The sequence below is a fragment of the Mobula hypostoma genome, chromosome 10 (genome assembly GCF_963921235.1).
Source record: "Mobula hypostoma chromosome 10, sMobHyp1.1, whole genome shotgun sequence".
In the NCBI taxonomy this organism is placed as follows: domain Eukaryota; kingdom Metazoa; phylum Chordata; class Chondrichthyes; order Myliobatiformes; family Myliobatidae; genus Mobula; species Mobula hypostoma.
The window spans coordinates 80,204,648-80,225,926 of record NC_086106.1 but is presented as its reverse complement, the minus strand read 5'-3'; the positions used below and the strand labels follow the sequence as shown (position 1 = coordinate 80,225,926).

General features: G+C 41.0%; 1 protein-coding gene across 2 annotated transcripts; it reads left to right on the top strand.

Moving 5' to 3' along the window:
* Nucleotides 1-7,644: 7,644 nt before the first annotated feature.
* On the top strand, nt 7,645-17,852 carry nsdhl (NAD(P) dependent steroid dehydrogenase-like). 2 transcript variants are annotated; one of them, XM_063061379.1, is made up of 7 exons: nt 7,645-7,769; nt 7,963-8,121; nt 12,919-13,065; nt 13,153-13,281; nt 14,498-14,640; nt 15,746-15,848; nt 16,866-17,852. In XM_063061379.1, exons 1-7 carry the CDS (start codon nt 7,659-7,661, stop codon nt 17,199-17,201), a joined length of 1,128 nt encoding a protein of 375 aa, XP_062917449.1. In that variant the 5' UTR covers nt 7,645-7,658; the 3' UTR covers nt 17,202-17,852. The 2 variants fall into 2 exon arrangements, with proteins under 2 accessions (XP_062917449.1, XP_062917448.1); XM_063061378.1 differs by having other exon boundaries at nt 7,651-7,769; nt 7,960-8,121.
* Nucleotides 17,853-21,279: the final 3,427 nt, after the last annotated feature.

The following is a 21,279-nucleotide window of genomic DNA, read 5'->3' as shown; positions in this document are numbered from 1 at the left end:
ACACCTGGCACACTGCTAGAATCTTGCACAGTGAAGACTGATGCAAAATACTCATTTAGTATTACAATACTCGTTAATCTCTTGTTCCCTGTTATTATTTCTCTGGCCTCATTTTCTAAAGGTCCTGTATCCACTCTCATCTCTCTTATTTTTTATGTACTTGAAAAAGCTTTTACTATCCACTTTGATATTGTTTGCTACCTTGTTTTCATATTCATCTTTCCCTCCTAATAATTCTTCTAGTTACTCTCTGTAGGTTTTTAAAAGCTTCCCAATCTTCTATCTTCCTGCCAGTTTTTGCTTTGTTGTATGCCCTCCCTTTTGCTTTTACATTAGCTTTGACTTCCTCGTCAGCCATGGTTGTGCTACTTTGCCATTTGAGTATTTCTTTGTTTTTGGAATGCGTCTATCCTGCACCTTCCTCATTTTTCCCAGAAACTCATGCCACTGCTGCTCTGCTGTCATCTCTGCCGGCATCTCCTTCTAATTTACTTTGGCCAACTCCTCTCTCAAACCATGGTAATTTCATTTACTCCACTGAAATACTGCTACATCAGACTTTGCTTACTCTCAAGCTGAACTCAATCATTAGAAATGAACTCGATTTCATTGCCTCCTCAGGGTTTTTTTTACCTTAAGCTCCTTGTAGGTTTTTAAAGGCTTCCCAATCCTTTGTCTTCCTGTTAGTTATTGCTTTGTTGTATTGTATGTCCTCTCATTTGCTTTTACATTAGCTTTTTCCTTTGTCAGCTACGGATGCACGATTTTGTTTTTGGAATACATCTATCCCACACCTTCCTAATTTTTTCCAGAAACTTATGCCATTGCTGCTCTGCTGTCATCCCTGCCAGCATCTCCTTCCAACTCCTTTGGCCAACTCCTCTCTCATACCACTGTAATTTCCTTTACCCCACTGAAATACTGCTACATCAGACTTTACTTTCTCATTATCAAATTTCAAGTTGAACTCAATCATATTGTGATCACTGCCTCCTAAGGGTTCTGTTACCTTCAGCTCCCTAATCACCTCTGGGTCATTACATAACACCCAATCCAGTACAGCTGACCCCCTAGTTGGCTCATTGAAAAACAGCTCTAAAAAGCCATCTGGTAGGCATTCAACAAACTCACTCTCTTGAGACCCATTACCAACCTGATTTTCCCAATCGACCTGCATGTTCAAATCTCCCATGACTATTATCACGTTACCCTTTTGACACGCCTTTTCTATTTCCCATTGTAATCTGTGGTCCACATCTCAGCCACTGTTGGGAGGCCTGTATATAACTGCCATCATGGTCCTTTTACCCTTGCAGTTTCTTAACTCTACCCACAAGGATTCAACATCTTCCAATCCGATGTCACATGTCTCTACTGTTGTGATGCCATTCTTCACCAGCAGAGCGCGCCATTCCCTCTGCCTACCTTCCTATCCCTCTGATACAAGACATAAGCTTGGACATTCAGCCCCCAACTACAACTATCCTTCAACTGCAATTCAGTGATGGCCACAACATCATACCAGACAATCTGTAATAGTGCAACAAGATCATCTGCCTTATTTTTTATACTCCGTGCATTGAGATACATCACTTTGAGCACTGTATCTGCTGCCCTGATTATTCCGTATTCCTAATGCACTGATACTCAACCTACTGGTTGTAATTTTGTCCTAGCATTTGACTGCCCTTCCTGATGGTCTGACTGCATGCTATCTTTGCTTTTTTACCATCTGTCCTATCCTGAGCCCCTTCACTCCACACTATCCGAGTGTCCTGTTTACGTCCACAGAATCTCCTGTCTGTTCCCCTGACTAGGGAGTCCCCTATCACTACTGCTCCCCTCTTCTCCCTCTTTTCCTTCTGCACTATGGACCCATGCTCAGTGCCAGTAACCTGGTCCCAGTGGCATTCCTCTGGGAGGTCACCCCCCACAACAGTATCCAAAATGGTATACCTGCTATTGAGGGGATGGCCACAGGGGTGCTCTGTGCTAACTGGCTATTCACATTTCCATTTTTCCTGACAGTCACTCAGCTATTCACCTCCTGTAACTTAGAAGTGACTACTCCCCTGTAACTCTGATTGATTATCTCCTCACTCTGTCTCATACAAGTTGAAGGTCATCCAGCTGCTGCTCCAGATCCCTAACACGGTCTTCGAGGAGATGTATCTTAAGGCACTTCATGCAGAAGTAGTTCCCTGGGAGACTCTTTAGAGCCAAATCCTCCGCTGAACCAAAGCCTGACACTCCTACTTTCAGCACTGGCCTACTCCCAACAATGTTCCTTCTGTACTTTTAAACAAGCATTATCGACCTGCAAGAAATCGCGTTGCTATAGCCTGCTCCAGCCAATGATTGGACTGTCAAAATAAACCTGAACACCCACGAAACTCTCCTTTTAAACAAGCATTGCTGACTTGCAAGAAACCTCGTCACTGTGGCCTGCAACAGCTGCTGATTGGGCCACCGGAATGAGCCCAAACACCCACAAAGATCTCCTCTTAAACAACATCTATGAGGTTCTTGAGTAAGTTAAACTTCCAACTAATATTCTTTGTTTACCTACTTGTCGTACATGGGGTCAGTCTTCAATTCTTAATGTAAATTGCAATCAGTAATCAGTTTGAAGTTAAAATGACAGCTTTGCAAACAAGTGCTGTCCATAGCACAGATTTACTGGCCCCACAGAACCTGGACTAACAGCTGAAGAGTTGCAATAATGGGTTATTTAATTTGGCTTGTTCAAAATAGACAATGCTGGCTAAGCTGTTTAGTTCAAGGAAGCTTGCTGACCAGATTGATATTATCACTTAGCATATCAATAGCTGATCTACAAATAGTTGGAAGGTTTGTATACTCAAAAGAGTCAGCTTCACAGCATTTACTATGGGTACCTGGGAACCGTGTAACTTTGTTAGCTGGAAGTATCTCCTCCTTGGAAGGGAGGGGGATCCCTTCACTCAAAAAGTGGGTATTGGTAGCTATACTCAATGTGGAGAAGTAGCTTTTGAAGTTTGAATAGTTATGGTATTACTCCCTTTAGTGAGGGTACTTATAGCCATCCATATCAGATGGGTCTTAAGGACTTCGTCTGAGTTTAGAATTTCACAGTCAGCAAACCCATTACCATCATAACTTTAGATCCTTTCCCCAATTAATTGAAATCTTTGCCCCTTTTTTCTAATTAACTCAAGTCCTTTCTATCTTCTCTATCTGAGCCCCCTGTAAATTTATACTCTTGCTTAAGTCTCTCTGTAGCCTCAACAATTCCAAAGAAAATAAAGCTACATTATCCAATCTTTCCTTGCTGTTACAACTTTATAATCCTGGCAATATCATCCTAAATGTCCTCTGTACACTCTCCAGTGTACTTCCATCTTTCTCATGGCATCGGGGCCAGATCTCTGAAGTAGTCGAGCTCCTTTCTGTTATTCAGGCTTACTTTTTCAACTTTGTTTGGCTGATGAAGGAAACCACCGCATTTGACACTGTAACCTCCTTAGTAACTTGGCTGGCCACCTTTAAGCATTTGTGGATATATGTATACTTCCAGATCCCTCTCTATCTTTCCACATCGTGCAAACCCTTGACTAATTCCTCTTTGGTGAGCACATGGAACTAAATGGGAATATTAGTAGTGGTGAGGATGCAAAGGGCAATGGAGAAGCTGAGTGGATGATCTCTGATGGATATTTACGTCCAGGGTCAGGAGGCATTTTGCTAAACTCAGTTTCTTTAACTCCATAGAAGAAACTGTTCAAGGTCAAGAAGTTTATAATTAATTTTTAACTAGCATTATTTAGCCAACCCCTTCAGAAGCAATATTGTCCAGGCTCAGGGAGCCTATTGTTGACGTGACTGAGACTGCAGCCTATTCAGAAAATAAGAACATTTTCCATTCACCCACAGCTCCTGACATCTGTCAGATCAAAACACTTCTGGAAACATAACATGCAGGTGAGCTGTCACTAGATGACTGGCAAAAAACATCTAAATGTTAGAAGGCAGTAGTGGGGTCGGGGGGTGGTGGGGGAGTTGCAGAGATAAAGACGTAGAATCACTTCTCAGCCTTGACCTGAGCAGGAATTCTTCCAAGAGCTGCCATTTTGTTTGTCTGCAGCTCATTGGTATGGTTTTCTAGTTTGTAAGAATTATACTTGTGTTTGGAAATACTTTGTAGAATTATAATCTGTTGGAATTATTCCCCAAAATAAATGAGTTCCATTTAAAACATCTATTTAATTTGTTTCATTAGCTGGAATATTTTTTATCTGTTTATCTGTCTATTTATTTGTTTGTTTATTTAGCGATACAGCAGAGAGTAGGCCCTTCCAGCTTTTCTTGTCAGGCTGCCCCAGCAGCCCCCACAACCCTGATTGACCCTTACCCAATTACAGGGCAGTTTGCAATGACCAATGAACTTACACGGTACATCTTTGGACTGTGGGAAGAAACTGGAGCACGCGATCATGGGTCGGACGTACAGAGATTCCTTCCAAAGTGGGAGCGGAATTGAACTCTGAACTCCAGAACACCCTGAGTTGTAATCGTGTCACGCTAACCGCTAGACTACTGTTTCTCCTCCTTGGTTGGGACCCTCCACTTGAAATGGTGACAGCTAATCCCCTTCAGAAAGTAAGCTAAAGTAGTTAAGTACATTAGATTTTTTTTGAATTATAGATTGATATAGAATAATCCTCCTGAAGTGAGGGTGCTTAGAGACACTAGAATGGGAACACTCAATATCAACATGGAGCCAAATTATGGCACTCAGAATATGATATAGAAAGTTGAGAAGTTATCAACGTGAGTAGAAAAAAAAACTGAGCTTTTTTGAAAATATGAGCTATTGGAAAATGTTGCTGTTAAAAAGAACTAGGCTGCTCTTGTAAATCAGTCACTAAAAGTGAACATGTAGATACAAGAGTAAAGATGGAGACACAGGAGAGACTGCAGATACCGGAAATCTAGAGCAAAACACACAAAATGCCTCTATCTCTGGCTCCATTATACCTTCTGCATCACCCAGCCCCGCCCCGCTCACCCAACCTGCCTTCTCCTTCTTCCTTCTGGTCCCTCCACCCCACCCCTCCCTTTTATTCCATAGTCTACTGTCCTCTCCTATCAGATTCCTTCTTCAACCCTTTGCCTTCCCCAACTATCACCTCCCAGTTTCTCATATTATTCCCTTTTCCCCACTTTCCCCATCCTCCTGTCTTCCCTCTCTCACCTGGATTCATGTATCTCCTGCTACTCTCCATCCCCCTCTTCCCCCACCCCCCCCAAGCCAAACGCTTTTATTCTGGTTTCTGCCCACTTCCTTTCCAGTCCTGATGAAAGGTATTAGCCCAAAATGTCAACTGCTTATTTTCCTCTATAGGTGTTGCCTGACCCACTGAGTCTTTCCAACCTTCGAAGTATTGCTACAAGAGTAAAGATGTCTTATTTACATCAAGTAGAGTCTTGCTAAAACCATACCTGAAAAATTATAGTCTTGATTTACTTATCTGAAGAAGATGTATTTGTTACGGAGTAAATATTCACCAACCTGGTTGATGAGGTGGCGGGCCTGTCACCTTAGGAGAAATTGAATAGGTTAGAACGTTCAGACTCGTTGAGAGAAACATTTCTAGAGCTAAATGTTGGATGGTTTCCAAGGCTTGAGAGTCTGGTACTGTACTGGAGCTGAAAATATGCGTAGGTTATTTAAGATTGAAATGGGACGGTATCTGTAGAGCACGTGCGTCTTTGGAAGGCTGTTATTAATTGCTTTTTAGCACAGAACTTCACACAGTACAGAACAGAACAATCCCTTCAGTGGACAGTATTGTACTGACTTTTTAACCTGCTCTAAGATCAGTCCAATATTTCCCTTCTGTATAGCTTGCATTTTTCTTTCATTGAGGCGCTCATCGAAGAGTCTCTGAAATGTCTCTAATCTTGCGGCTGCCTATCCGTCCTCACAGTCTCTCTCCCCACTGTATCTACCTTTACACTGACTGCCTCATCCTCTGATCTATCACATTGGTGCCCATCTCCCTGCCAACCTAGTTTAAATCATTCCCAAAAGCTCCCGTAAACCTGCCCGCTAGGAGATTGATCCCCCTTAAGTTCAGTGTAACTCGTCCCTTTTGTACAGATCATACCTTCCCCAGAAGAGATCCCAATGACCTACAAATCTGAAACTTTACCTCCTGCACCTATTCTTCAGCCGTCACCCATTTACCTGCCGTATCATCCAGTCTTACCCTCACTATGGGTAGAATCCAGAAGTTACTAACCTTGAGGTGCTGCTTTTCAGTTTTCTACCTAACTCCTTTTATTCAGTCTTCAGGACCTCTTCGTTTTTCCTCTTTATAACATTGTGTACCATTATGTACCATGAACTCTAGCTGCTAACCCCCTGCCTTAAGAATGTTGAGACGTCCCTATCCTGGGCATCTTAGAGTCTCTTTCATGTCCATAGAATCTCCTGTCTGGCCCCGAACTATTGAATCCCCTCTCACCACCGCTCTCCTCTCCCCGCCCCAGCTCCACCCTTTCTGAGCGAAACTGTCAGACTCGGCGCCAGAGGGTTTTGCTTGGTAGTTTGGGGATGGAGTCGGAAAATGGAGAGGTGGACAATCAGTCATGATATCGTTGAATGGCAGAGTGTCAGAGTAGGCTGGGTGGGTTCCTCTTGCTTGATATATTCTCGTGCTTGTATCAGTTGAAAAGAGATCAGCTGAAAAATCCTCAACATAAAACTAGAAGCATGTTTCTATCTTCACCTCTAGCATTTTCTGTTTTTAATTGGTATTATAGCTGACTTCTGTCGCAAAGTAATCATTTCAAAGGCGCCGCACAGCCTATTAACCAGAATTATATTCCTCGAACATTTCTTTTGACTGTCCCTCCAACCTGATGGCATGAACATTGACTTCTCTAACTTCCGCTAAGGCCCCACCTCCCCTCGTACCCCATCTGTTACTCATTTTTATGCACACATTCTTTCTCTCACTCTCCTTTTTCTCCCTCTGTCCCTCTGAATATACCTCTTGCCCATCCTCTGGTTCCCCCCCCTTGTCTTTCTTCCCGGACCTCCTGTCCCATGATCCTCTCGTATCCCCTTTTGCCTATCACCTGTCCAGCTCTCGGCTCTATCCCTCCCCCTCCTGTCTTCTCCTATCATTTTGGATCTCCCCCTCCCCCTCCAACTTTCAAATCCCTTACTCACTCTTCCTTCAGTTAGTCCTGATGAAGGGTCTCGGCCTGAAACGTCGACTGCGCCTCTTCCTATAGATGCTGCCTGGCCTGCTGCGTTCACCAGCAACTTTTATGTGTGTTGTTTTGACTGTCCCTGACATTTTAAAAAAGTAAGTTTCAGTAATGTTAGCATTCCATTATAAATATTTAACAATCGATGCACGAATCGATTTTATTTGACGCTTATTCACAACATAAAGGTTCAGCATCAATTTATCTTGTGAATGGGTTCCAGGGGAACATTGAACCTGGTCACAACCGGCGAGTGGAGCTCAGCCCAATTTCAATTGGTTGCTGTTTTACGTCATCACGGCCCATGATCACTCGATAATTTGATTGGTTTATAGGCCAGTCACCAGAGCAACGACACGCCGCTTTCCAATCAGAAGGGAGAGAACCTCCGTGGGCCAATGAGGATTGCGGTCGCGCTGATACCTTTCCGTCCCAGGTGGGCTGAGAGTTTTGGTGAAGTGCTGTGTACGTTGTGCTGTGCCGCGGGAGAGATGGCTACACGTTTGCGAGTGAGTATTCAGTTGGCAATGTTTGCGCCGGGAAATGGAGATGCGCCTCATATAGAATGAATGAAGTGGGAAGGGCAGGGACAGTTTTGGTGAAGAAAACTATGCATTCGTGGGGGAGCCTTTGTATCTTGGATGACAATCTCCTGTTTGGCCAAGAGCTGGTAAGAATCAATCTTTCCTATCCTGTTAGCAGAACAACAAATGCACTGTTATCGGGGGCTCCGGCTTTTTGGGCCAACGTCTGGTGACAAAGCTTCTGGAGAAAGGGTACCGTGTTAATATTTTGGATATCCGAAAACCATCCGCGAGTGAAGGAGTTCCGTTTTTTATTGCGGATCTCTGCTGTAAAGAGGTCAGTATAAGTAAATAGAGTTCTACTTTTTTAAACTATGAAAAAAAATGACTGCATTGAACTTTTATAGCTCTTTGGTTTTAATGTGGTTTCGTTAAAAGAAGAGGATGGACTGGAAATTAAGGTTTTGAAATGGAATCAGAATCGAGTTTAATTATCACCGGCATATGTCATGAAATCTATTAGCCGCAGCAATACAATGCAATACGTGATAAATATAGGAAAAATAAATCGATTACAGTAATATGTGTAAATTAAATAGTTAAAGTAGAGCAAAGACTGTAAAAAGTGGGATAGTGTTCATGGGTTCACTGTCTATTTGGAAATCGGATGGCAGAGGGGAAGAAGCTGTTCCTGAAGCTTTGAGTGTGTGCCTTCAGACTTCTGTACCTCTTTCCTGACGGTAACAATGAGAAGAGGGCAGGTCCTGGGTGCTGCAGGTCCTTAATAATGGACGCTGCCTTTCTGAGGCACCGCTCCTTCAAGATGTCTTGGATACTGCGGAGGCTAGTACCCATGATGGAGCTGACTAACTTTACAACTTTCTGTAGCGTCTTATAATCCTGTGCAGTAGCGCCCCCATACCAGACAGTGATGCAGCCAGTTAGAATGCTGACCACGGTACATCTGAGGAAGGCTGATTTCAATCTGATAAAACAGAACCTTGCAAAAGTAGATTGGGAACAGTTAGTCTTGCAGATAATTCTGTGTCTGACCAATGGAAATAATTCAAAAGTGAAATAGTGATAGTTCAAACCCAATATGTTTCCACTGTGGTAGGGTCAATAAGTCAATGAATCCATGGATGACCATGGGTACGATAGGGAGCATAAAGAAAGGAAATTATTGAAAACTGAAAGCAGGAGAGATCCAATAGGCATAGGGGAAAGTAAATGGGTTACTGAAATGCCATTAGGGAATGTAAAAGGAGCAACATCTCCAAACATCTTGTAACATCTTGTACTTGGCTGAAGTACTGTGCAGTCTGGTTGCCACTCAGTGAGAAGGATGTCATTATACTGAAGTGGAGCAGGGGAAGTTCATCAGGATGTTGTCTGGGACAGAATGTTTCATATCAGTGACTGGGCAGGCTGGAATAGAGAAGACTCCGGAGTTACCTGATTGAGGTATATAAATTTTAAGGAGCAAAGTTAGTGGAAAAACTTTACCCCTTGTAGCAGTATCTTTAAGAAAGGGAATAGGAGGCAAGGGATCTGAGGAAGAATGTTTTCTCCAGTGCAGAGGATGCCGAAATCTGGAACTTGCTGTTTCAAGAGATGGTGGAGCCATATCATAGTCATAGTCATACTTTATTGATCCCAGGGGAAATTGGTTTTCGTTACAGTTGCACCATAAATAATAAATAGTAATAGTACCATAAATAGTTAAATAGTAATATGTAAATTATGAAATAAGTCCAGGACCAGCCTATTGGCTCAGGGTGTCTGACCCTCCAAGGGAGGAGTTGTAAAGTTTGATGGCCACAGGCAGGAATGACTTCCTATGACGCTCTGTGCTGCATCTCAGTGGAATAAGTCTCTGGCTGAATGTACTCCTGTGCCCACCCAGTACATTATGTAGTGGGTGGGAGACATTGACCAAGATGGCATGCAACTTAGACAGCATCCTCTTTTCAGACACCACCATCAGAGAGTCCAGTTCCATCCCCACAACATCACTGGCCTTACAAATGAGTTTGTTGATTCTGTTGGTGTCTGCTACCCTCAGCCTGCTGCCCCAGCACCCGACAGCAAACATGATAGCACTGGCCACCACAGACTCGTAGAACATTCTCAGCATCGTCCGGCAGATGTTAAAGGACCTCAGTCTCCTCAGGAAGTAGAGACGGCTCTGACCCTTCTTGTAGACAGCCTCAGTGTTCTTTGACCAGTCCAGTTTATTGTCAATTCGTATCCTCCACCATGTCCACACTGACCTCCTGGATGGAAACAGGGGTCACCGGTACCTTAGCTCCCCTCAGGTCTACCACCAGCTCCTTTTTCACATAAAGCTGCAGATAATTCTGCTCACACCATGTGACAAAATTGCCTACCGTAGCCCTGTACTCAGCCTCATCTCCCTTGCTGATGCATCCAACTATGGCAGAGTCATCCGAAAACTTCTGAAGATGACAAGACTCTGTGCAGTAGTTGAAGTCTGAGGTGTAAATGGTGAAGAGAAAGAGAAACAAGACAGTCCCCTGTGGAGCCCCAGTGCTGCTGATCACTCTGTCGGACACAGTGTTGCAAGCACACCTACTGTGGTCTGCCAGTCAGGTAATCAAGAATCCACGACACCAGGAAAGCATCCACCTGCATCGCTGTCAGCTTCTCCCCCAGCAGAGCAGGGCGGATGGTGTTGAACGCACTGGAGAAGTCAAAAAACATGACCCTCACAGTGCTCGGTGGCTTGTCCAGGTGGGCATAGACACGGTTCAGCAGGTAGACGATGACACCCTCAACCCCTAGTCGGGGCTGGTCGGTGAGCTGGAGGGGATCTAAGTGTGGCCTGACCATAGGCCGGAGCAGCTCCAGAACAAGTCTCTCCAGGGTCTTCATGATGTGGGAGGTCAATGCCACCGATCTGTAGTCACTGAGGCCGCTGGGGCGCGGCGTCTTCGGCACAGGGACGAGGCAGGACATCTTCCACAGTACAGGAACCCTCCGGAGCCTCAGGCTCAGGTTGAATACATGGTGAAGTACTCCACATAGCTGAGGGGCACAGGCTTTGAGCACCCTGGTACTGACTCCATCCGGTCCTGCAGCCTTGCTTGGGTTGAGACGTTTCAGCTGTCTTCTCACCTGTTCAGCTGTGAAGCCCACCGTGGTGGCTTCATGTGGGGAAGGGGTATAGTCATGAGAGCAGGGTGGGGGACTGTGAGGAGGGGTAGGAGGGGAGAGTGGAATATTTGTTGGTTGGGGGACGACAACAGATGGCTCATGTGGGGGATGGGCAGGGGCCACAATGTCAAATCTGTTAAAGAACAGGTTAAGTTCATTGGCCCTGTCCACACTGCCTTCAGCTCCTCTGTTGCTAGTTTGCGGGAACCCAGTGATGGTCCTCATCCCCCTCCAGACCTCTCTCATGTTGTTCTGCTGGAGTTTCCACTCAAACTTCCTCCTGTACCTGTCTTTAGCCTCCCTGATCCTGGCTTTCAGGTCCCTCTGTATTGCCCTCAGCTCCTCCCTGTTTCCATTTCTAAATGCCACAGTTAATTAGATAAGCACTTAATGTTGTTTCATAGAAATTTCTGCAGTGAGCTGGAAGTGGGATTGGTAGAGTTCAGAGACTTGATGTTTGTCATTGTGATTGGACAAAGGGTCAGTTTCCATTTGGTATGTCTGGTGAAATCACAGGACCACAAGTTGTTCATTGAAACTTACAGGGATTAACAGGCTGGGTGTAGGGAGATTTTGTTCTCCCATTTTGAAGAGTCTAGACTTCGAGGTCACCATATTAGTATAAGAGGTAAGCTGTTATGAATGAAATGAAGAATAATTTATGTGGATAGTGCTGAATTGTTGTAATCCTGTACCTAAGAGGGTTCTAGTTGTCCAGTCATAGAGTTTGTTCAAATCCAAGATCAATAGATTTCTGGAATTTTATGGCATAGTACAGAAAAGTGTATTGCAGAAGTACATTCTGTAGCCACTTCATTTAGTACGCCTGCTCATTAATACAAATATCTAATCAGCCAATCATGTAGCAGTAACTCAATGCATAAAAGCATGCAGACATGGTCAAGAGGTTCAGTTATTGTTCAGACCAAACATCAGAATGGGGAAGAAATTTGATTAAGTGACTTTGACTGTCAGACGGGATGGTTTGAGTATCTCAAAAACTGCTGATCTCCTGGGATTTTCACACACAGCAGTGTGTAAAAAAAAACAAACAAAAAAAAATTCAGTGAGTGGCAGTTCTGTGGATGCAAACATCTTGTAAATGAGATATTCCAAAGTTACTGACCAAGCAATACACACAAAATGCTGGAGGAACTCAGCAGGCTAGGCGGCATCGATGGAAAAGAGTACAGTCAACATTTCAGGCGGGTCTTTGCCTGAAACATCGACTGTACTCTTTTCCATAGATGCTGCCCAGCCTGCTGAGTTCCTCCAGCATTTTGTGTGTATTGCTTGGTTTTCCGGCGTCTGCAGATTTTTCTCTTGTTTGTGATTTCAGACTTCTCTAGTAACATTTATGTCCTTGACATTTGAGGAAAAAACTTTCTGCTTGTTGGTTAAATTAGCTTTTTAATTTGTCACATGTACATTGAAACATACAGTGTTTGGATCAAATCAAATCGGTGAGGATTGTGCTGCACGGCCTGCAAATGTTGCCACACTTCTGACACCAGCATAGCATACGCACAACTCACTAACACTAACCTCGGGAGGAATCTGGAGCACCTGGAGTAAAGTCGTGTGGTCGCACGGAGAACGTACAAACTCCTTGCAGGCACCGGTGAGAACTGAACCCCAATCTGTGATTGCTGGTCTGTAAAGCAACGCGGTGACCACTATGCTACCATGCTGCCACACATCAATATCAAAGTGATTCAAGTTGAAGCCTTTAAATTAATGCCACAGTCATTAAGAAACGAGTGTTGAATTCTTTCATAAGAACATTTCAATTTTCACCTGTTTAAAAGAAATATTTTCATTTTCAATTTCAACTGCCACATGTAAACATGTGAGGAACTTATTTTTGATATTGTGTATCCTAAGCTTATTTAATAAAGGTATTTAAAAGAAAGAAATCAGCAGTAGAATTACAAATAAATTAATTATGATTCTTTAGGATATACTGCCAGCAATTCAAGATGTGAATATCGTATTTCATTGTGCTTCTCCACCACCTTCCAGCGACGACAGAGAACTGTTCTACAAGGTCAATTACACAGGGACCAAAACAATAATTGAGGCATGCAAGGAAGCTGGTGTTCAAGTAAGAATCAGTTCACTTGACACATTAATGTCAGCACCCCAAACAAAAATCTTTCGTGGCTTAATTCTACTGTCTTCTTGCACACAGAAACTGGTGCTGACTAGTAGTGCAAGTGTTGTATTTGAAGGCAGAGACCTAAAGAATGGTTCTGAAGACCTACCATATGCTAAAAAACCCGTTGACTACTATTCACAAACAAAGATCTTGCAGGAAATGGTAAGTTTTGTAACTTTTGAATCACAAATTTGAAAGTAATGATTATTACTTTCATTCTTGGAAACTAACTTTGTGGGGAATCGAAATATGAAACAACATTTTAATTTGGTGGTAAAGATGAAGATATGTGTTTTATAAAGAACATCATCTCCACATGGAAGGGTCTATTTGTACCTTATCCCATTTACCACACCAATGTGTGTCTCCTGTACAGTTTTGGGAGATCATCCCTGTTCACTGTTGTAAATATTTTATTTTCCATTTTGCCTGTGATTATAGCCCTGCAGAGATTGCCTATTTGTCCCACTTTGTGTTGTTACATTATCCATCAAATGACAACCAGCAACCAATGGAAAATGTTAGATGCTTTATCTACTTTACACAGAGATGCTCTTAATCATTGTGACAATCTTGTGTGCCATTCAGTTTCTTTAATTTCCCTTCTAAAAATTATAGTTCTAACTTTCACATGTCGGTCAACAGCTTTGATTTTTTTTTAACCTGTCTTTGAGGGCAATTTCATTCTTATCCTGTCAATTGAAACTTATTTATACGTTGCCCATCCTAAACTGAAAAGGCTTTTTCCCTCAATGCTTTCATCAGTAAACAGTGTAATACTTGCATATTTAATCTCCCGATGACATGACTAGTATTAAGGAGAAACGTTGCTGAGCATCTGCCTTCAATGTAAATTTCTTGTTTCCTTACTTCGTAAGTTTTACTGGTTTATTCTTCGGAGGAAGTTTTTTTTCTGGTTTTGAGCTTGTTCAGTGGCATTTCTAAAAACTGTTTATGAATCTATCCAAATTCCTACTGTGCTGTTTTAGCTGTTGCACAAGAATTGTAAACAAATGTACATTAGTTACAATACTGTACCTGTTCAGTTTGGTACTTCTAAAATGATTTCATATGATAAGTTGATTAACCTTTAAGTGAATTTGACGCCATTTATTGTTAAATTTGATTTTGTTCAAAAGTGGTTATAGTTATTGTTATAATTTATGTACTCTTTTAATACATTTATATCCCCTTTGACTGTTACAGTATTTTTGAACATCCAGTAATTGTAAAAGGTTCAAGGTGATTTGGCAACTGCGTTAGTTGTTCATCAATTTATGTCACAGTGGGCTAAGGATTATTGCCTCTTGTGAAAACGGAAATACTTTTATTTTCTTCCACACATATCCATGATTTTTGTATGTATTTTGTCTTGCAGGAAGTTCTCAATGCTAATGATCCGGAAAAAAACTTCATGACGATTGCAATTCGTCCTCATGGCATATTTGGACCACAAGATCCACACTTAGTACCTGTCCTTGTACAAGCTGCAAGGAGTGGCAAGATGAAGTTTGTGATTGGGTTGGTAATATATGGATGTAGTAATGCATACAGAATAAATATTCGCTCCTTTTGGGAAAGGTCAGAAGTTAGGATTATCTTATTTATAAAATGTGGATTAGAAGTGAGATGAGAAAGTAGTAAACAATACAGCAATTTGTTTGAGATTAGTTGTCATCAAAATACTGAAATCTGTTGTTAAGTGTGTGATTACATCCATTTAGATGGCACTGATTAGTGTGCTTTTATGAAAGGGAAATTGTTTGGCAAATAATATCCTGTTAGTCCGAGGATGTAACTTGCAGGCTCATTAATAATGGGTGGAGGACAACTGAATGAGGTATTTCTGGATTTTAAGATATCACATGAGGTTTTGCATAAATCAAAGGATCACAGTGACAGATTCACTAGGCAGAATTCCTGGTGTAACTCCGAGGAACAGCAGGAATCTGTTACTCCACCTTTGTACACCTTTTGATGTCCAGTATTGGGGTGTAGTTGGGAAATTGCAGGCAAGCATTCTTCAGAATGTTTGGGATTCTGTGCCTTTGTATACTTGAGTAGAATTTTTTTAAAAATCATGACAATTGCAGAGTGAAATGCCAACAGCTTCTTGCACTATTGTAGAGAAAAATTGAGGATAACATTCTGTTTTCAATGGTGAGAGGCTTCTTGATGTTGGTGCACAGATGGATCTTATTGTGTGGTTTTATAACATGCATAAAGTAAATGGGAATGGTATTGCATAAGGGTGGGGGTACAAAGGTAGAGGTTTCAGCATCTCGGCAGGGTCTCATTTAAAACACACTTGGAGGCCTGAGCCTAGATTTGATCTCCATACCTAAAGGAAGTGTGTTTTTGACTTGGAAGTTGTGCAGTGCTAATTCACTGGACTGATTGCTGTAATGGAAAGGGGTTTTCTTTTGTGATAGGATTGAGATCAACCTAATCCTGATTGTTATTTAAAAGGACAGATAATGTCCTCAAGATATTCAAGTTTCTCAGAGGGCATTGATGGGACATTTGTCATTGGTAATATAGCTGTCATTAATGCTACTTTGCGTGTGTAAGTAGTGTTGTGTTTGTTGTTATTTCATGGTCTGGTAACTGCTTGTTTCTTTTATAGTAATGGTAAGAACCTGGTAGATTTTACCTATGTTGATAACGTTGTACATGGGCTAATCCTAGCAGCAGAAAATCTTCACTCAAATTCACACATCTGTGGAAAGGTAATGACTAATATTGTGAGTCTACATAATTATTTCCAAAACCAAACTACAGTAATATTGCTTTAAAGGCTTCACTGTAATTGGTTGAGTTGCTCTATTGGTACAGTAGCCTTATGTCAGTTTGTCACTGCCTTTTTTAATAATAGATGCAATCTGTATAATTGGAGACCTACTGTAATGGCCACTTAAACAAACCAACACCACATAGAGATTAAGAGGGGGCCGGGGTGGGGGTTGATTCTGTATGACTTGCTTTCCAATCCAATCCAGTAACACAGCTCAGCTCCAAAGTCTGATCTTCAATTAAGAAATTAGGAAAACAAACAATCTTGATGTGATAAAATTAATGAAACTAAACTAGCAATATAACAAAATAGTCTCAGCGTATTAAACATACTTGAGCTTTATTCAATGTAATTAAGCATAATTAATCAAACTTAAAGGATTTTAAATGTAGTTAAGCAGTCAACTAAAAAGATGTCATTACCTAGCTCACTCCCTGAGCTGTACTGGCACCAAGGCATTGGATACTTCCAGAAACACTAGATAATGGGTAATACCTCAGGGATAATGACCAGAATATTGACAGAATTCTTTGGCTCCTTATTCAACATAGTGCTGTGAAATATTTATCCTGAGATGATAGAAATGGCAACTTCATAACTTAAACAAAAGTAATTATCTCTAACAATGTACTGCATTCTTCGTTTGTAATCAGATCTTTGGAATAGGACTTAAACTTATCTCCTGGCTCAGACAAGAATACCACCATCAATCTAAGGCCAACGTTTAAAAACAATATCCTATAATATTAAAACTAGTTTGGCCATCATAAAAATTTCCCACTTTCTTATTCTTCCCCCTCCCCCGTTAACTTTCCTATTTGTCATTGTGGACACAGGAAGAAGGGAAGTATTATAGCAACTTGGCATTTAGCAGTATTGTTGTCATGATGATTAGTTGATTTGGAAAAGTTTTTAAATGTCTTCATTGATTTCAACTCTTTTATTCCAATAGGCTTATCATATCACAAACGATGAACCAATTCCCTTCTGGACTTTCTTGTCGGAGCTATTGGTTGGATTAAATTATGATCGTCCAAAGTATCACATACCTTACCTGTTTGCATATTACCTGGCTGCCTTGCTCTCAATTTTATTATTCCTGCTGAAGCCATTTTTAACCCTTAAACCTACCTTCACTCCCATGAGAGTGGCATTAGCAGGAACATTCCATTATTACAGTTGTGAAAGAGCAAAGAGAGATCTGGGGTATAAACCTGTCATCTGTCTGAGTGAAGGAATAAAGTTTACAATTCAAAGTTTTGCATACCTCAAAAGATTAAAAGAATGATAGTTTCAGTCAGCCAGATATCTGATGTATTACCTATTTGACAGTCAAGTTGTAAATAGATTTAATTATTTGAAATAACCATTGCTATGATTGGTGCCCTATTTGAAAAATTCTTTACTCTTGAGTGAATCCATGCATGATCTGACTGGTGTCCTTTTGGGATGTAGACCCAATATGAAAGTACACTATTGGTTGTAAAAGAGCCATTGGTTACAAACCAAACCATGTATATTCTGTGATATCTAGATAGAGGATGTTTGCTGGTGCAGTGTTTTGATGAATTCTCGAACTACAACTGGTAAACTGAAACAAGTTAATGAAAAGCTCAACTCCTAAACTGTAAAACTACATTGCTGCTTGTATTAGTCTTGTAAACTTTGGTAGAAAGTCTTCCATGTTGGGGCAGGGGTTAGGGTGAGGAGGAACTGATTGTCTTATTGTGATCCTTTAACTTTTTTAAATTAAAATATTTCCAAAGGACAATTTGTGGTTTCTGTGCATTAAGTTTTAAAATAATTAACCTCCCCAAATGACTCATCTGAATTTTATTTTGAAACATTAGCATTATTGAACTGGCAATTAATGTATTATTTCTGATCTTTTAAATAAAATATTCACAAAAATTATTTCTGCCAAATTTGTTTACTATCTAAATATCTTGGACCAGATTAATGATATTGCATCTGTTCTGAGGTTTTGTGCAGGCATTATGTGTTAATTATTCCACTTAAGATGTTGCACAATTTCTTCATTTCATGTTTTTTTAATAAATTGTTTAACAATGGATTTATAAATAAAACATTATGGATGGGATCTCATTGAAATGGGAACAAAACAGCTGGAATAATAAGGTGGTAAATGTTACCCTTTCCATTAGAACACTTCTGAATAATATCTGGAAAAGTTTGTGTCTGCCAAACCATTCTCATTACATTACGTATTTCAAATGATCACCAAATGCACAAATACAAAGCGTAATTATTATCCATGACTACTCTCTTCACACTTTTGTTATAAGCAAATACTATTATGAAATTTTCATAGAGTTTGCTACCTAAGCAGTAAAATGGGTGGATATATTGCACTTCTCAGGCTAAAACATGCCCGTGTTACAGAATTTTTATTTTGCAAGCTATGTGTTGAGGCTGTTACATAAAATGGTTGTTTGATAAGCATCTTCTAAATTAAATGTAAGATGTAACAGCCTTCCATTTATATTTTCAAGTAACAATAGAAAGGGTTCTCAATTTGGGAGTATGCCATTAAATCTTTACCTTCATAATTTCCTTAAGACAATGCAAGACACAAAGAAGAAATGTAAAATAAAGACTTCATTTGACATAAAATTTGTTGAGAATTTGTATTTTACTTTTCATTTGGAAATGCACCTCAGTAACAGGCCCATCTGGCCCAATGAGCATTCCTGACAAGAATCCAACCAGTTTTGTTATGATCTGAAAATGAAATGGAAATTTAATATAGCATACAGTAATGGGCAGTAAATGAATATATACAGCATTAAGTGTTTTTCCCTTTTAGTTCATTTATTTTGAGTAATCCTTGTCAAGAAATACTGGAGAGACCAAGATGGAGACCTGACTGTCCTTTACATTACAGTAATGTGTGCCTGTGTACTTTCAGTGAATTAAGTATTGGGTCAGAAAGTCTTCCAGTTTGATGGTAAACTTGCATATCAAAGAAGTTCAATTTTGTTTCCAAATTCAGTGCATTGTGTATCTTAAAGGCGCCATGACTCCAAACTCACTGTAGCTCAATCCTCTTTTATTCTCCTTATCGTAACTCCAACATCATTGCACATTAAAAACCTGATGTTGTTTGGCTATTTGAATATATTAATATATATTTTGCAGTCAGCGCTACTTATCAACGATAATAGATCAATATCACTATGCCAACATGTGCCTTGCCCCATTTTAAAACTGGTTGCTTTCAGGAGTGAATTTATGCAAATTACATGATCATATCTGAATCCTTCCAGCAATGATCATCTGTTGTGTACCCTCCTTTATCCAAGTGACTTTTCTTCAAGTTAGTTTAGAAATTATGGCCAGTGAAAGCATATACCTTTTCTAGTAGTTTGTTGATGGTGTGGTTTGAAAATGGCAAATTTGTTGGGACAATGCCTAAAGTGGCCTAGAAATCATAATGGTTTGATCACCAGTTTCTTTCCACTTAACCTGAGTGGAGCATGACAAGGACCATTTCTGCCTGGCGAATAGTCACATGTGCTATAGATATGTCATCCGTATCAAATGAAGAAAGGTATTATTCCTCATCCTATGCTTCATTAATGTTTCTGGATGAAAAACAGGTTATGTTCATCAGTCACAACTCACCCATGTTTTTATATCGCATCCTGGTATTGTAGTAAATCCCACGAAAGGATGTGGATTCAGCCCGGTGCATCATGGGTAAAGCCCTCGCCACCACTGGGCACATCTACATGAATGGTAACAGAAAGCAGCATCCATCATCAAAGATCCTCACCACCCAGGCCATGCTCTTTTCTCACTGTTGCAATCAGGTAGCAGGTACAAGAGCCTCAGGACTCGCACCACCAGGTCCAAGAACAGTTACTACTCCTCAAACATCAGGCTCTTGAACAAAAGGGGATAATTACACTCATCTATTGAGATGCTCCCACAACCAATGATCTCACTCTAAGGACTCTTTATCCTGTTATTTCATGCTCTCGTTATTTATTGCTATTTATTTATAATTGTATTTCATCAGTTTGTTGTCTTCTATGCTCTTGCTCTTACATTGATCCTGTTTACAGTTACTGTTCTATAGACTTCTTGAGTATGCCTACAAAAGAAGAATTTCAGGGTTGTATGTGGTGACATGTATGTACACAGATAATAAATCTTACTTTGAACTTTGAACTGTGATTTAGAGGCCCACTTACACGCAAAGATTTAACCATGTTCTGCTGTGGACTGAGTGTTCTTTAAGAAATTGATTCTATTGATCCTAAGACTGCTGAGCCCCACTGCTGTATTACTATTTAGAAACTACACTGGAACCAGTGGCTGCATGTTTGGACTGGAGCTTTAAGTTAGGCATTACTGGTATATAACACGGTCAATAATCACAGCAGAGAAGGCCTTCAAGTGTGAATAGTTTTACAATGATATTAGTGGAGATCATTGTATTGAAAATTTCTGCAGGCTTCATGTAGTAGTAGGCAACCGTCGATCCCAGGGGATCATGGGTTTGTGCCTCTGGTGGACTGTGTCCTCTCCAGGGCGCAAGCCTGGGCAGGAAAATTTGTAGAACCGGCTGTTGCCCAAGCCGTGGCTTTCCCCTCTCCGCGTCCAAGGGAAGGGCAAGTGTCGATACAGCTTAACACCAGTGTTGTCGCAGAGGTTGCCAGAGTGAAGCTGTAAACAACATCAAACTGCCTTAGGGACCCCGGCTCTGGATTTCTTCCTCGAGGTTTACTCCCGAAGCCTTTCCCATGGGTGGGTGTGGCCACAAGGCAGCGGAGGTTTAAAATCAGAGTTTTCCTTCTCCTAGGCAGGGTGCCGTCCAAGGCTGAGAACCCCACCTGCCCAAAGCAACTGGTTTTGAGGTGCCGGTGGTCCGCCGTTGCCCTTTCTCTTGTCAGTAGAAACAGTTCCACTGGGCCTAATAGCTAAGCCACACGTGAAGGCCAAGAGTTGGACTTGGTTGTCAGAGGCTGTTAGAGACACACACTGGAACCTTAGGAATGTATGCTTTGGCTATAACTGAATCTTTCAAATGATTATCAAAGGGCCACATTATCATTTGCTCACATCACCACTTAACACTACACAGCAAGGTTTCAAACATAAATGATTTTTAAACTGTTACAAAGATGTTAAATAAATCAGCATTTAATGACAATACTACAGCCAGTTGTTCAGTGGTTCCTAGCATGATGCCGGTCTTCAGCCAATTCAAAGTCAAGGTCAAATTTAAATTTATTATCAGAGTACATAGATATCACCACGTACAACCCTGAGATTCTTCTTCTGCTTGGGTACTTAGTAAATCTATAGAAAAGTAGCTGTGAACACGATCTGTAAACTGT